Source organism: Pinus tabuliformis, chromosome J (assembly GCF_031772625.1).
Source record: "Pinus tabuliformis cultivar Carrire ecotype Pingquan chromosome J, CPIR1, whole genome shotgun sequence".
Lineage (NCBI taxonomy): Eukaryota > Viridiplantae > Streptophyta > Pinopsida > Pinales > Pinaceae > Pinus > Pinus tabuliformis.
This window is the reverse complement of record NC_142295.1, coordinates 1,432,495,926-1,432,513,459: the sequence shown is the minus strand read 5'-3', so window position 1 is coordinate 1,432,513,459 and position 17,534 is coordinate 1,432,495,926. Positions and strand designations below refer to the sequence as shown.

General features: G+C 40.4%; 1 protein-coding gene across 4 annotated transcripts in view; it reads right to left on the bottom strand.

The window, feature by feature from the left end:
* LOC149232745 (tRNA (guanine(37)-N(1))-methyltransferase 1-like) overlaps positions 1–17,534 on the bottom strand; it is a 451,966-nt gene that overhangs the window by 305,229 nt on the left and 129,203 nt on the right. For all 4 annotated transcript variants that reach the window (XR_016248185.1, XR_016248186.1, XM_089379487.1 and 1 more), the window contains exons 3-4: positions 10,866–10,985; positions 10,588–10,754 (exon numbers count right to left, since the gene is read on the bottom strand). Coding sequence is in view for 2 of the 4 variants with exons in the window: in XM_089379487.1 (XP_089235613.1) it covers positions 10,588–10,754; positions 10,866–10,985 (287 nt within the window). In the remaining 2 variants the exon portion in view is untranslated. The remainder of the gene's footprint in view (positions 1–10,587; positions 10,755–10,865; positions 10,986–17,534) is intronic.

Here is a 17,534-nt window from a genome sequence, read left to right as displayed (position 1 = left end):
GGTGGAAAACAAAGGTCGGGGTAAGCCATGTACCACGATTGCTCCCTCCTACGTTCATACACCCAAGGTGTTGGCCTCCCTCATCATAGCTACCCTTGTATCATGGCATGTGGCTTGGAGCCTCCCCTCTTGACCCCACTCTGTTTCATCATTATTTCACATAACTCCGACCATTTAATGGATGTACCATGGACTTGGCATTCCCTTAAAGGTTGAAACCACCTAATAGGGTCCATTATTAGCCTCTCTTGTCAAGCAAGGTAACACCTATACATGTTCAAAACCTATTTGGGAGGGCATGCCACCATGAAGTGTCCACTTTTTCCCCTGATTAGCAAGCTTATTTACTCAATTGCACTAATGAATTATGTATTGAAAGGTGAGGAGACGCATTGGATCTTATACAAGATTGCAAGTGGGTTTCATCGAGGAATTGGCCTCCCCATACGAGATTCAAGCCCTCCAAGAGGGACATAATGGCACTTGTAGGGTGAGTATTGAGAGCCATGGGCCTCTAGCCATGTGGACCATTGATTGCCACACCATGGGCTGCTTCAGCACCACTCTATTGCTTGTTCATGCCCCGGTTATATAGAAATGATGATGCACTTTGACCATGTTTCCTAGTCGGCTACACATTGCACTCGACACTTCGCATTTGATCTAGGGCCCAGAGGAGGTTTTGTCTTTCCTAAGGAGACATGGGAGGGCATGTGTCAACTTCTAGCCCTCATTGATAGCACATCGACTTGATCTTGAGCCATTTGGAGATTCGTGAGACCTGTTACCCACCACCAATGGGTGACCCCTATAGGAGAAATTTTCTCCTAGATCTGTCTTTAGCCAGCAGCCATCACCGGCTACCTGATAGTTCGATGCGCCACCATTCTCTACCACCTGAGCCAAATATTGTGTGCCCTCACTCATATGTCATTATCGCATGTTTGAAGGTGGGCCTTCTAACACCAAAGGTATGACTTTTCATTATGTAATTAGTTGTTTATGCTTGCTTTTCTTGGGCACATTTGAACATGGGTTAGTGGGGGGATTCAGCAGAAAGAATGGGCTTGGACTGTACTCTTGTTCCCTCGCCTCAATTTGGTGGTTAGTCTTGTATCCTAGTCTCATGGGACCTCCTCTATGAGCTATTAGCTTTAGGAGTGGCACTACATGGGAAACCCTGATTTTGGTTGTGTGGTCCCACTTCCCGACACCATATATCTCACTCCCCTCCACTTATTATAACCCTTTTTCACATTTTCCTCATCTGGGTCCACATTTGTCCATTGGGTCCGCAAGGTGTTAGCCTCCTCCTCCCCTTTTCCACACTTTGGGTCAGGGCTGGAACGATGCCCTAGAGGTTTATGCAGCTAAAAAGAAAGTTAAAAGCATAATTTGGCCACTTACAACAGGAAATGTACCACAAAATGCAAAAGATGGGTGAGACATAAAAATTTAGAGCTTGGCAAAAAGCCAAACATGAGCTCTACCCCTATCATTATGGCCATCACCCTAGTTCCTAGGGCCCTTATGAGTGCTCTCTACATCATTAACAAACCCATGATTGTACCAACCCCTAGTGGGCAATGAACTGCCCAACCTTAAGGGGGTAATCACTGCTACATCATACACATCATGCTCTCATCCCTTGGATCTTTGAGCAGTAAAAGAAAGAAAAATCAATAACAAGAAAAAGGCATATGAAGAAGGGTGGAAAAACAAAGGTCGGGGTAACTCATGTACCACAATTTCTCCCTGCTCTTTGTCCCATTATTATTGCACATGACACCTGCCATCTGATGGATGTACCATGGACCTATCACTCCCTTAGAGGTTGAAACCACCTAATAGGGCCCTTTATTAACCTCTCTTGTCGAGCAAGGTAACACCCATACATTCTAAAGCCCATTTGGAAGGGCATGCCACTATGAAGTGTCCACTTTTTCCCCTGATTAGCAAGCTTATTTACTCAATAGACTAATGGATTGTTGTACTGGAAGGTGAGGAGACGCATTCGATCTTATACAGGATTGTAGGTTGGTCTCTGTTGACCACTACTGGTCAACTTCCCATGCAGTACACCCTCTTTTCTTGGCAGAAAGAGATAGCACCTGAACGACGTGTCCGTGCCAGCCTACAGTCATCAGCAGCTTGATCATTTCAATTGTAAACCCAGTCTGCATGTATGAATTGTAAATAATCTAAGCAGATCAGAGTCATGTATGTAAAATTGCCTAGGTGGACCTAACTTTCTATGATAATCTATGTCCCGGAAGGTTTTTCGTCTCACCGATCCATGGATCGGCAGAGTTTTCCTTCAAACCTGACCCCAAAGCCGGGATGGATTTTGTCATTAGAACTTTAGGAGAATCCTAGTGTGTTAATCTGCTAGATTATAGTTGTGTCGCAGAACTGGGTGATTTATGAAGGTCTGTATTAAGTGGGTTTGTCCCCTTGAGATGTAAATTGTAAAAAGTCATCATGAAATGTGTCTTGAGGGTTGAAAATGTTTTAAATCCCCTCGTGAGTCCTAAGTCCTAGGTCCTGGGTGATGTTTCCAAAGGTTTAGTTCGATGATCCATTTAAAAAATGAAATAAAATAATAAAATAAATAAAAATTAAGAAATTAAAAAAAAAAAAAAAAAAAAAAAAAAAAAATTAAAAAAATAATAATAATAATAATAAAAAATATAAAAATTTAATAAAAAATAATAAAAATTTAAAAATTTAAAAAATGAAATAAATAAAAAAATAATAATAATAATAATAAATTTAAAAAATTTAAAAATTTAAAAAATAATAATAAATAATAATAAGAAATTTTAAAAATTTAAAAAATAATAATAAAAAATTAATTGAATAAATCGACGGAGGAGATCAAGAGATGTCTTGATCTTCATCAACGGTCGAGATCATTTCTACATGGATCATTCGAACTAGCCGTTGGGATCATTTCCTTTATATAGAGTCTTAGGTGGTCATTTCAGATTCATTCGATCTGTGAGTCAGTACTGAAAAAGCTCTCGTGTAATCTGATTTCTGGTTAATAAAAGAAGACTTTGGGGTCCAAATCTTGCTGGTGTTACTCTCTTGAAATGCTGTGAGATTGTTTCATTTTCTGCATATGTTATTTTCAGCCGTTAATAATAGCTTTTTGTAGAGCATTGTGAGCACAGGTATCTTGTTCACTTGCTGGGGTTTGGGTGCTGTTAGGGTTTCTGAAGTAATGGCAGGTATCTCCATTACTTCCTGAGATCTAGCAGCATTTTTGCCCTCTTTATTGACAGTTGTTTTGAGCTGTGCAGAAAACATCATTGAAGGAAATTTCGTGGGCGTTCGGGGAAGTTCTCGGCTGAACCAGCCGACTCCCACAGGCTTTTCTTTGCAGAGCCTAGCTGATTTTGGCCCTGGGTTAATCATTAAGAGTGTCTTTTCTGGTTCATATGAGAGATTTCTGAAGCATTACATGATATTCTAAATATTTCTGTTATCATCTGCTGGATCAGGCTGTCAAGGGGCCATATCTGTAATTCTTTTGTTAGACCTAGGGTTTTGATTTAGTTTACTGCATTTTTTGTGATTTTAGGTCAATTTTTAAGGGTTTTTTTTTTTTTTACTTTAAAAAAATTTGTGTATATCTGCCAGGTTTTGTTTCCTCCTTGCAGGTTACAGGCTTGAGACAAGATCTGGAGTTTTCTTGGTCCCCTGGGTGCTGCGTCAATTTATTGACCATATGTTTGGCTGGCCGTGGAAGCATCAAAGCCCAGAAATCACGTATTGAAGGGAATATATTTTCGATTCAAGGGTTTTACAGCCTCCAAGCATCCCTGCAGTCGTTTAGATTATGCACAACAAATTCATTTAAAAAATTGCTGAGCTGCCCATCATCCTTTCACTGAACTCAAGCTGTAGAGAATAAAGCGTTTGAGGGATATACGCTATCCAGGTGATATATTTTGTTGAAAAGCTGCATGTTGACCCAGTTGTCATCTGAACACCTGAAAAATACCCACGCGTGGCTGCACTTTCATTAGAACTGGCAAATCAAACAAATAAATAAACGATATATACGTGTGGCTGGTTGGTGTATGCGTAAGGAAGAAAACCGTTACTTGAGAACCATTCGACGCGAAGCATTTGGCATCAAGCAGCAGATCGCCGCTGTCTGGCATCCGAAAACCGCAGATTTAGCAGCAAGGCGTGTAAGGTATTAAATCCGTAAGGCAGATAGCAAAAAAGAGGAGGCGTGTAATCATCCGGTGAAAATAATCCGCTCCAGAAGATCTCAGGTCGAAATCTATCCACAGAGAATTTCTTGCAAAACCCTCACGTCTTCCAGTACCATAGGCGTGACAATCACTAGCCCGAAATCTCCAATCTGCAATCGGGATCCTCAGCTGCCTTCTTCCGCCGTCGACTGTGCACAAAGCCCGACTATTTGACCTGAAACGCATTCGATTTACAAGCTGATTGCAAGGTATTGTTTTTCGGAACCCTTTGCGTGTATTCTCCCCAGCGTTTTCAGAGGTCTGTTGTCATCTTTGCTGCGGTCACGTATCACCATCGACTCTCCGCCGTTGCTTGCAGAACTCGCCACAGGTATCAATGGCATGAAATATATTCGGGTGGTTACAGCGCTTAAGCAGGGTAGCGTATAGTTTTAGATTTTGTTTACTTGTAATCCTTAGTTTAGTTCATAAGTTTTCATTTTAAATTATTTCTTTTAGTTTAGTCGTAGGTTTTAAGTTTTAGATTTTGATTATAGTTTTAGGTTTATAGATTTGCATAACTTAGCCATTAGATTTAGGCTTTGGTTTAATTTTATTTTAAATTTTTGTAATTGTTAGATTTTAGTTTTAGATTTTCCTTTTTTGATTTTTTTTTTTAAATATAAAAAATAAAAAAAAATATAAAAAAAAGATTTTGGTCGTTTAAATTTTTATTTAGATTTAAAATTTTTATATAAAAAAAATAAAAAATAAAAATTTCTTTAGATTTTAGATTTTGTTTTAAATTTTTATAGTTTAGATTTTTTTATTTTTTTTTTAAAAACTAAAAAAATATTTTTAACGAGTTCTTTTTAGGGTTTTAGGTTTAGATTTAGAATTTTGCTTTTTTTAGTATAAATTTAAAAAAAAAAAGGATTTTGGGTTTAGTTTAATTTATAGTTTAGTTTTAGATCTTTTTTAGATAATAAAAAAAAAAAAAAAATTTGGAAAATTTTAGATCCAGTCATCTTCGGGAATTGTCATATCTTTCATGCTGAGATCTAGATTTTCAAGTCGAGATACAAATACGATATCTGGTTACTGATTCTTGTGGTGGTCTTAAAAATAACAATCTCATAAGGCACTGGTCCACCAAATTTATAAAATCATTCTAGTGCATTGTGTCTCCCAGCCCAACTGTTTGGCAGTTGGCCTTCACCATCTCACAGGGTCTACCCCCCTTAGCCGTGGGAGACAGGCTTAAACGGAGGGATCGGGGATCAGAGTGACAGCCCCCGGTCTGAGCGTTGTCGTGCCAATCCGCGCGACAACAGTCTCCATCTTGGACTTGACCTTCCTATACAGGACCCAAGCCCTCCAAAGGGTCATAATGGCACTTGTAGTGTGAGCGTTGAGAGCCATGGCCCTCCACCATTGCAGAACACTGATTTCCACGCCAAGGTCTTCTTTAAAACCACACATTGCTTGTCCGTGCCCCAACCATACAAAGATGATGATGCACTTGAACCATGTTACCCTGCTGACCACACATTTGTACCTGACACTTGGCAATTGATCCATGGCCCAGATGAGGTTTTCTCTCATCCAGAGAGACACGGGAGGGCATGTATCATCTTCTATCCCTAACTGATGGAGCATCGACTTGTTATTGAGCCACTAGAGACCCATGAAACCATTGATTGTGCCTCACAACCACTTGGGAGCACCACATGATGTTTTGCTTGGAAATTACGGGGCCACCCCCATGATCATTATTTATGGAGCCCTCCTCTTCATCATGGCACATAAAGGACTCATTTTGGCCTTCCAACAACCCTTCTTACTCCATTATGCACTATTTTGGCCCGCTTGGGATGGCTTATCATTCACTTTAGTAGCTATTTGCTGGGCTTGTCACCAAAGGAGATGTAATTTTCACATTAAATATTATTAGGGGCTTAATTAGGCTAAATTAGGCTAATTCAACCATGTATAGGCTCATATAAATACAGTAGAGCCTCATTTGTATTAGATCATCATCACATTCTTGGATCAACTCTCTTGAAGAGAATTTCGCACTTTTTCTTAGTTGTCTATTAGAGATCTCTTGATCCATTTCGATATCTTTGGACCTGAAATTTTCATTCTCTTGGAGCCTTCTTCTTGATCTTGGATTTGGATATATCTCTTGTTATCTTGTAAGTAATCTTATGGAAGAATTTTGTCTGAAACATGTCTAATGTGTGGAAATTTTGTAACTAGCTCTTTCTTTTTGTGCCCTAATTATTGAATATCATTGTAAAGGATTGTTAGATTGCAAATTTGTGCATGTTACTCGCTGATAACAAGTAGATGAATGTTCCTAGTTGAGTAGAACTTGTTTTCTTTCCATAAAATTCCATAAATCTTGGGTGGTTAAATGCTAGAGAGTGCTTACTAGGGCCATCATTTTCGAGCCTCCTTGAAGACGATTTTGGCCAAATTTTGAGTCACATAGACTCCATAGCCCAAGGGCAAGGCACTGATCCGAGAAATCTTGGTGATCACCCTCCTTTTCTTTCTCTTTTTCTCCTCTTTCTAAATTTCAGCCCTAACCCTACATAGATAAGTAGGGCTTGATGTGATTTGCACTAGAGGGGTGACTTTGGAAAACCATTTGGATAGGCTATTGTGCTATTGTTTCCCCTAATGATCCTCCAAATTTGAGTCCGTTCTCATAGTCGAAATGGGAGAAAAGTCAAGCCCTAGTCATATCTCTGAAAATCATCTTGAACGTCTTGGTTAGTGATCTCCTAGAGGGTTTTGCACATAGTATTTGGTGGAATAAATCATTCTAACCCCTTTCTATATCTACCTTAACCTAGTGAGCTCCTTGGAGGGCCTCCACTTGTGATTGTCCATAAACCCTAGGTCTTATGTGGACCCAACCTAAGTCTCTCAATTTTAGCAACACATTTCCCAAGGCAATTGTTTATTTCAAAGAGCTTATTTGAGAGATCCTATATCATTTTGGAGATCTTGACTCTAGGTATACCTAACCTTACTGTAACATCATAAATCCCTAGATCTCGATTCCTATGTTTAGGTCTTTCTTGGAGAGCTATGAAGCTTAATTAAAGCAATAAATCCTTATATTGAGCCTATCCTTTGAATGGGCCTTGGAAATCACTACATACCTCATCATTGATCCGTCATCCTAAGTGATTTCCTCCATAATGGGACTCCTCTCGTCGGTGAATATCCGAGAAGAGAAGGGGACTTAGGCTGAGGTGACAGTGGGCCTTGGTCCCAAACTATTGTGCTTTCTAGTTTTAGCCTACAAACTAGGCCTGCTAGTTTGTGCAGCAACAAGACCCATTGGAGCCCACAAAGTCCAAACTAGGGTTTGGAGATCTTTTTCAATATTTAGAGGGTATCACACTCTTATTCATTATTTTTTAGGCCCTCACACTCATCCTTAGCACATGAGGCTCAACGCTGCCCTTCTAGGCCTCCACGTCAGCCTAGCGTGGCCTTAAGAAGGCTAATTCGATTTATTTTATGAGCTATCATGGTTGGCTTGTAACCATGGGTAGGTTACTAGACATTTTAGGCATTGGAGGGGCTTCTTTTCATTTTTGAACTCTTAGATCATGTATAAATAGATGAGGTCTAGCCTCATTCTATCCATTACACTTTGGATTTTCGATCTCTTATTAGAGAATTTCGGACCTGCAATTTGAGGATGAATTTTGATGTTTGATTATTTTCGCTATCACTCTTGGAGCTTCTCTTTGGCAGTTTTGTGGATGGATATATTCTTCATTGTCTTGTAAGTGCCTTTTAATGTTATATTTCTGATCTAAGGAATTTCTAATGCATGGAATTTTTGTTGTATGGTTATTAATGTGCCCTAATTCAGGGAAGATTGTTTTAAGGCCTTGAAACTATTGGAAAATTTTCCATGCGTTACTCATAAGATGATGAATGCATGAATGTTCCTAGAGGATTTTTGCATTTGAATCCTTGAAACTCCATAACAAGTGTCATCGAAGTATAGAAGTCTAAAGTTGTCATGTAGCTACATCCATAGATAACAAAGCGACTCCTTTAGGCCTCCTTGAAGAGTGAGTTGCCAATTCTTCGTTTATCCTTGACTCTAATTCTCCCAATAGGCAGGCACTGGGTCTTAAGTTCTTGGTGATCATATTTCATTAGAAAATCTTACCTTTTTTCACCTCTCTCTCGCGTCTTTTCCTCATCCCTTCAAGTATAAGGAGGCCTCCCTAGGGCTTAGTGTGTTGAAGAATCTAGGGCAAGTGCAGTTAATGAGATTCTTCTTAGCATGATAACTATTTGTGAGGTTTTTCTTATTAGTACAATCTTTCCTTATTATTAGAGTGTGTCTTCTTTAGTTCGTCAAATAGCTATCAAAATACAAGAGACAAGAACACAAAATGTTGGCTTTCTGCCAGGGCCAAAACCTCACTCTTTGAGAGGAAAACCCGCACAAAATTCTTCTTATGGAGATTCCAATTGAAGAATACCAAGACCATGACCCTTGACCTATGATGCCACTCCAAGACCAAGACACCAATCCTCTTCTTCGTCATAGCTGAGATCATCATCACTGCTACTAAAGTCATCACCACTGCTACTACATCAAAGTCATCATTATTGCACCACTGAGATCTTTACACCTTGTTGCACCTTCACTGAGAATATCGCTGCACTTTTACTGAGATCAATGCTACTCCTTCATTGAGACCTTCACCATGACACTAAGATCTATATACTGAGATATTTAGAGAGCGAGATCATGACTGCTTCCAGAATACATGTCGAGACAAAGAGTGTCACTTCGGGATCCTTCTCTTCACAAATATGCCGAGATAGTGAGGTTGCTTCACTGTATTGGTAGGCCGAGAGAGTGATCATTACTGAGACCTTTATTATTACAGCTACACCGAGACAGTGACTGCTTTCCTTGTACCGAGATCATGATTATAGGTATGCTGAGATTGCCACCACCGAGGAGGATGAGACTGCAATTTTTCTCACTGTAATTGTCCACGAAAATTGCAGAGGTGTCTATTGTACCCATCCGAAGTTGCTGAGCTTGTGAACAGACCTCCAAAAATGTCATCCGAAACTGTCCTCCTGCAATTCCTGTACCCATCTGAAGTTCAGAGAGAAATCCGAGTTTCTGTGTTTTCGGTGATGACCCTAGTTGGGTATTTATAGTTGTTCGTTCTCCATATTAAGTCGACTTTACCAAGTGAACCGATGTGTCTCTTATATGAGCTGACATGACTGAGTTTTATCTTGTTTGGAGGCCAACTTCATCAAGAGTGATTGTGCTTGTCTTTGGAGGGCTTTTAGACTTTTCTATAGACTGTATATATTACACATAGGCTCAAGAAGAGCTCTTCAACATTTTCTTTGACTTTTTGACTTTCCAATAGCACTTCAACACGTACTAGACCTATGCAATGAGCAAGAAACTCATTTTATAATTTAGAAAAAATAATATTTCTTTTCTTTTACAAGTACAAAGATCAAAATTACATTTATGAAGACCACTGAACCTAGTTACATTATCTTCAACATGGTGCGAATTCCAATAGAGAGGTGTGTTTTGAATTTTGTTCAGACTGGTGTTCCTTGGTGTCTCCTCTAGGCATCCACAAGTTTTAAACGAATTCCAACTGTGGAGTCTCCATAAAACTGATGCCCTAGGGCCTAGCTATCACATCAAGTGGGAACCCTAAAATCTAATCCTTCAACTTGGGGATTTCTTGAAGGCTTGTGTTTTAGTACTTATTGAAGTATATCATTCGTAGCCTTTTCTCTCGTCTACCATGGCCTTGGATGAACTCATGTATCATCAAATATTTCAACCCTAGGTCTCATGTAGTTTTCCTTTCAAGGGGTTTTTCATGGAAAGTCATCCTAGCTTCTCCCAAAGCATTGAATCTTTCCATTGAATGAGCCACCTTGCCTTACTTTAAATCTATCCTACATCTATCACAAGTGATGGATACTGGGATCTGAGAAGAGAAGGGGACATGCGCTGTGGTGACAGAGGGCCTCTGTCTCAGGGTGTTGTTGTGCCCTCTAGCTTTTGCCTCTCTACAAGACCTGCTAGTTTGTGCAGCAACAGTCGCCAATGAACCAAGGCCCTGTTAGAATGTCAACCTGTATCCAGCTTATCATCTAAAGATTTCTTTGTGTTCTACAAAAAGTAAATTTCACTGACCAAGACCTTTTACTTTCACAGACAAACATAGCATGAAATTCTTTGCATTATAAAAAAGTAAAATACACTGACCAAGGTCTTTTACTTTCACACAAAAACATGGCATGGATGGAAGCTTTTGGATGAAAGCAGAATACATACACAGTAGCAAGATCAACTTGAAAACGAATTCCATTTTCAACTACAGTTGTCACAAGAGAGTGGTTCCCTGCTAAAACTTCGAGTTGCATTGTTCTATAATCATTCTGAATTGCATCAATCTTGTTGACAACAGTTTGTACCTTTGGCCTATTTTTGTCAAAAACTACCTGCAAAAGGAAATATAACCAGGGCCATGTGTTATTGATGGTCAATATTAACACTCCAAATAACTATGGAACAACATAATAAGATGATATAAGCAGTTCTCAATCACAAACCTGTGCAATCAGACGACGATATGGAAGATGCTCAGTTCTCAAGTTCAAGTGCGCAATATGACCTACAAGTTCATAAGAAGACGGGACAACCAATCCTTTTGGTAACAACTCCTCTAAGACCTACAGCATGATATCATTAGTGGTCAGATTGTTATTCTACCATCCCCTAATGCCATTATGATTAATGTTACATGCATTATGCATTTTCTAATATAAAAAATCAGAAAAGCAAGTTTAGGTTTACAATGCCACTTCATTTTGTTTGTTGGGCAGAATTAGGTTTGGTAATAGTAAAAATTGATATGTACAAAATTATAAATTCAGCCTTCTCCTGAATGTGGAGTCTGGAGTCTGAATTATGGCACCTTCATCATAAGTGTAAGAATCCATTTTTTTGTTTAAGTGGCATTAATTTAGATCATGTATTCATATCAAGCAATAAAATATCATCGGTTCCTTTTCCTCCACACCAAAATGGATTTCATGAATTGCTATCATTAAGCAGCATTCAAGAAGTCAAGAGCATGTATGAGGCCTCAAAGTATATACTGAATCTAGCCCATCCAGTGATTAAAAGTTTTATGAAAAGTATTTTCAGAAACTACGTAATCAAGAAAGGTATTGACTGAACTTGAGAAAGAGAATAAGCCTTCACAAAGGTAGTCAGGGCCAAATACTAGACAGTTATCTGTAGGAAAGTTGGAGCAGTTTTACCAGACTTAGTCAGATCAAAACAGTAACAGGTGTCAACAGGGTGTCAATTCAATGGTTAGGAGGGGTAGTGTGATTGGCCCCACCCAGGTTTAAATCCCCAAAGTGACATGTCTTGCCTCTCATTGGTCACTTAACCTATGCAAGCAGGCCATTGTATGCTCCATTCTTCATTGGCAAAATCACCCATGCATGCAAGGTCCTTCCATGCAGTTGGGGCTAGATGGAAACACTGGGTAACTTTGGCAGAACTGATACCCCCCACTAGTGGCTTCATAGTCAAAGATTTTGTTGATGATTGTGGCTCGGGCATGTACTTATGCATAGGCCTAAGTTACTGGGCATGCAAAAGTTGCCCAAAATCTCTTATAGGATACTTGCCTATGTTGCAGGAAACACTAGGCCAGACCCCGTTTCTGGGAAAAACAAAAATGGAAATGCTGAAACGCGTTTGGTACAGCCTTGAAACACGTTTCAGGCCATACTACCACATTTCACGTGGCTGAAATGTGGCCCAGTACAACCTGAAACGCATTTCAAGGTCATACGGCCACATTTAAGCATTTAAGTGGTTTTTTTTTCAGTTTTTTTTTGTTTTCTCGTTTTTATTATTTTATTTTGAGGATAAAATATTCTTTGGATGCTTCTAGATGGCTCTCGCAAGTTATAAAAAGACTCTCACCTCATTCCCTCATCACACGAATTGAGCAATTTGTTTCACTTGGAAACGGGTGATTTTAGCAAGGAGAAAAGAGGAAGAGAGCAGTGGTTTCAGCTAGGATGTTTTCAATAGTGAGCAAAAGGGATTTCAGCGGCAAGAGAAAGAGATTTCACAAGCAGATTTGGAGTGGGGAGTTTCCGGCTACGGCATTCTTGGTTTTTGGCTCAGCTACAACCATCTTTCTCATCTTTTGTGGCATTTTGGGGTAGCTTCAGCGACAGAAAAAAAAGGGTAACAAGCATTCATTTTCTTAGTTTTTTTCCCACTATTTCTTCTATTTTTCGAGGGTTTATGCTTCAAAAAATTGGAAAACCATTTTTTCTTTGCAAATTTGTTTTTTTTATTTTTTTTGCAGCAATGGCTTCCACTGAAAGTGCAAGCTCAACCCCCAAGTCCAACCCAAGTGCTGAATATTATCCTCTTTGGAGGCATGTTCAGAAGCTTCAAAGATGTGCAGGTGGTGGCTCATGGGAATGACGATATAATCTTTGCAGTAATCCATACAAGGGCTCCTACCCAAGAGTGATGGCACGTCTTTTGCATGGAGAAGGACAGGGGATTACAAGTTGCACAAAAACAACAGATTTGTTACGGCGCAAACTAGCAGGAGTCCTAAAAGGGGGATCCTAGAGGGGCAACTACTAGGTCAAGGGCAACAATGGAGCAATAGCCCACTGTCACCTCAGCTAAAGCTCCCTACTTTTTATGGACTTTCACCGATGGGAGGAGACCCAATATGTGTGGAATCACTAATGAAAGATAAGTCAATGGATATGAGTGACCCAAATAATCCTTTCCCAGAATTTGAAGGATGAAGATTGGTTGCTTTGTAAGCAAGGTACTAGGTGATCTAGGGAAAGGAAGAGAGGATTTGAGGGTTAGGTTTATCGGATAAGACTTGTGAACGAGTTTCCCAATCCCTAAAATCCTTGTTTAAAATTGGTATCCCGGATGATTCTTGAAGAATGGTCTTTCAAAGGAGTGGGACCACATCGGGCCAAGTGGACCAGGTCTAAGGTACGAGGAAGGAATGTAGCCACCAATGATATTCTTACCATAGACAAGGTGGAGAGAGGATCAAAGAAAATATAATTACTCAAAGACGTTGCTTTGACCCTGTGAAGTGCTAGCCTTGGGGATGGCAGGGCAAATTTTGGTCCCAGAGCTAGGGCTTGGCTTTTCTCCCAACCCCACCGTCGGGATGTCTTCAAATTTGGAGGAGGGCTAGAATAAAGGCCAGCGCAGGAGACCCTAGGAGATCGAACTTTTTCAGTGGCTAACTTGTCAGGAAATTGATGCCCTAGGCACCCCAATGGAGCTAGACTTGGGAGAAGGTGGAGGAATATGTGTTTTTTTTACCACCCTTGGTAGATCAGTGCCTTAATCCTTGGGAAAATGGAATCTATGGTGATTATGTGTAAGATTTCTTGGTTCCCAGTCAAGGAGGCCTCAAAAATACTTCAGAAACCCCTCTAGGTCAAGTGAAAGCAATCTTGCAGCTTTTATACTTCAAATGTACAAGAGGAATGGCTTATCAAGTTCAGATTCACCCCTACGAGATTTCGCTCATACTACATGGGCCAATACATGGAGAGAATGTTATAAAGACAATCCCACAATATTAAGCAATAATTTGCATGCAACAATTAGCCTTAAAACAACGAAAATCCCATCCATCATATGTGACAAAAGTAACAAGAATAACATCAAAAATCCATACTTACACGTAGTAGAGTATATCCAACCATTCACAAATGACAATAGAGAAGCTCCAAGAGAAGATAGAGCAATAACGATCGAAAGAAAAAAGTGCAAAATTATCTAAAGAAGAGAGAAATCCAATCCAAAGTGATGATGAGAAATGATCTCACCTCACTTGTATTTATACACATCTAAGCAGTTTGAATTAGCCTACTTCGCCTACATAAGCCCCAAAAATAAAATAATGTGCTAATAGGTGACAATCCCACCAAACTAGCTCAAAATGAAAAAGAAAGCCTCTCAAGAGGTCAAATAATAATCTATTCATGTCGTAGGGCCCTCTAGAAAGCCTAATGAGGTCCATGGGTGCCACAATGAAGAATAAGACCCTCAAAAGCAATGGACAAGGGGTTGGCCCCTTGCAATAACCCATGGTACTCCAAATGACATGTGGGGACACACAAGTGTCCTCATGGGTCTCCAAACAAATCGAAGATGCCTGTAGGTTGCCCTCAAGGGTCAGGAAGATAATGTAGGTGGTGTCACATCATCGTATAGGTTTTGGATCATCTACCAAGTGTATGGTGTAGAGTTGGGGCCAGCTGGGTATGATGGATCAGGTGCATCCTCCTCATCCAATAAGTGAACCACGAGTAATCTTTGAATGGTTGTGGGGATCCATGAAGTGCAATTTGCCACTGTGGGGGGCCATGGCTCTCAAGGCTCACCCTACATGTGTGAATGCAGCCCTCTGAGGATTAGGATCCCGTATAGGGAGACCAAACCCCAAATGGAAACCATCTGCAATCCTACATAAGATTCAATGCATCCCCTAGCCTTCCAGTACAACAAGTCATTAAAGGAATTGAGTAAATGAGCTTACCTAATCATGGACCACAGGTGGGGACATCATAATGGCCTGCCCTTCCATAATGGGCTTCGGGATGTGCCAATGTCTCCTAAACTCCAAAAGGGGTTAACCAAGTACCCTATTAGGTGGTTTCTACTTCTAAAGGAGATAATATAGTCAAAGTACATCTATCAAAAGGTGGCATGTGACAGATAGGTGAATGAAGTAGGGGATGAGAAGGGGCAGCCCTAGGTCACATGTTGGGGTGCAAGGGTAGCTATTAAGAGGGAAGCCCACACTTGGGTTTATAATGTATAGGAGGGAGCAATCTTGGTAGATGAGGTGCTCCGGCCTTGATTTGTCCACCCTTCTTTATGCCTTTTTCCTTTTCTTATTGTTTTCTTTGGTTGACTGCTCAAGGCTGAAGGGGTTAGAGCATGATGTGTAAGATATAGCAATGTGATCCCCCTTTTAAGGTGGGTCGGTTCATCGCCCACCAGGGGTTGGGACAAAATCATGGTTCCTATATGATGAAGAGGGCTCATAGAACCTGTAGGAACCAGGGTGATGGCCATGATGATGGGGTAGAGCTCATGTATTGGCTTTTGCCCACGTGCTAAATGTTTTTGTCTCGGCCATCTTTTGCATTTTGTGGTCCTTTTCCTGTTGAATGTGGCCATATATGCTTTTAACTTTCTTTTCAACTGCATCAACCTCCGAGCTTCATCCCAGGCCATGACCCAAGGTGTGAGCAAGAAGAACTTAGAAGGGGCAAGTTGACCCTATGTGGACCCGATGGAGGAATGTGGACCTAGGTGGGAGAAATGTTGGATGGGGTGATAATGAATGGAAAGAGACTAAGATGAGCGGATAAGGGAGCGGGACCACGCAACCAAAATCAGGGTTTCCCGTGAAATACCATCCCTAAAACCAAATGGACAATAAAAGAGATCCCACAAGACTAGAATGCAAGGTTAATTCGTAAAAGGGGTCTAGGGGACAGAAGCACAAACCTAGCCCATTCTTTCTATCAAATCCCCCCATTAATCCATACCCAAAAGTGTCCATGATAAGCAAACTATAACACTCAATTTCAAAATGGCAAGGCATAACTTTAAATTCAGGAGGCCCACCTTCAAATATACAATCATGGCAGATGGGCGAGGGTCCATATGGTTGGCTCAGGTGGCGGAGAAATGGCACAATGAGCTAGCATAATGGCTGCAAGGGGTTGTTGGTTGCTGGCTGAGGACCATCTTGGAGAAAAATATTCTCCTAGGGATATTACCCACAATATGGTGGGTAACAAGACCCATTGGTGAGAAGGGCATATCAAAGAGAGCAAGATGAGGTAGATGGAATTAAAAGAAGGCATGAAGAGCTTACTCAAGCTACTCCTCAAGCTCCACCAAACATTGAGCCAAGGATTGTGGTTGAAGAAAGGAAGAGGAGAGCCACTCAACAAGAAGAACAACCACCATCCAAAAATACCGTAAGGGCATCTGCTTCAATTCAAGATAGCAGAATTGTTAAATTGGTAAATGTGCAAGCGAGAGAAAAGTTGATTCCAAAGTGGCTAGGTGCATCTATGCATGTGGTATCCCATTCAATGTTGTTCTCTCTCCTTATTGGCAAGATATGATAAGGGCAGTTAACAAAGCTCCCACAGGGTACAAGGGGCCCAACTATGAGAAAGTTAGAACTCAGCTTCTCAAAAATGAGAAGGAGCTTGTGGAGGATATCTTATCACCAATTCGTTCTTCATGGAGTAGCTCTAGGGTTAGCATAGTCTCAGATGGATGGACAGATACAAGGTATGGGCAATTGATAAATATCATCGCCACTTCACCAAAAGGAGCAATGTTTTTAAAGGCGGAAGACTGCTCAGGAGAAGTAAAATATGCACAGTTCATTACTGATGTTATTATAAAATCTATTGAACAAATAGGACCTAACAGGGTGGTGCAAGTTATCACGGATAATGCACCAGTTTGCAGAGTTACGGGTTTAATTATTGAGGGGAGGTATGACCACATCTTTTGGACACCCTGCATTGTCCATAATCTGAATTTGATCTTAGAGGAGATCGACAATAAAGTTCCGTGGATAAAGGACATCACAAGGGAAGTAAGAGAGATTATTAATTCATCACCAACCACCACCAATCTCAAGCAATAATTCAAGAGTACTCCAAATTGGAGTTGTCAAAAGTTGTTGAGACAAGATATGCCTCAAACTTCCTAATGTTGCACCACCTTGTTGAGGTTAAGCAACCATTAGTTTCTATGGTGGTGTATCAACTCTGGGCTAAGTGGATACATGCAGATTCAATGCAGGGATATATGGTGCGTAGATTGTGCCTTGATGAGGAGTGGTGGAGCAAGATAGATTTGTTGTTAAAGTTCCCAACCCCTGCATTTGAGCTTCTTCAGAATGCCGACACTGACCAACCTTTCTTAGGAGAGGTATATGATGGCATGGATACCATGGTTGAGAAAACTATGGAAACCATTTCACAAGAGTCTCCACAGTGTTTATTTGTCGATGATCATTTTGTTGATTTAGTCAAGAAAATCATTGTTGATAGGTGGAACAATTTCAACACTCTATTGCACACTTTAGCACATGCCTTGAACCCCAAATTTTATGATAAGGAGCTTATCGCTCAAAGCAATGGGAAGAGGCA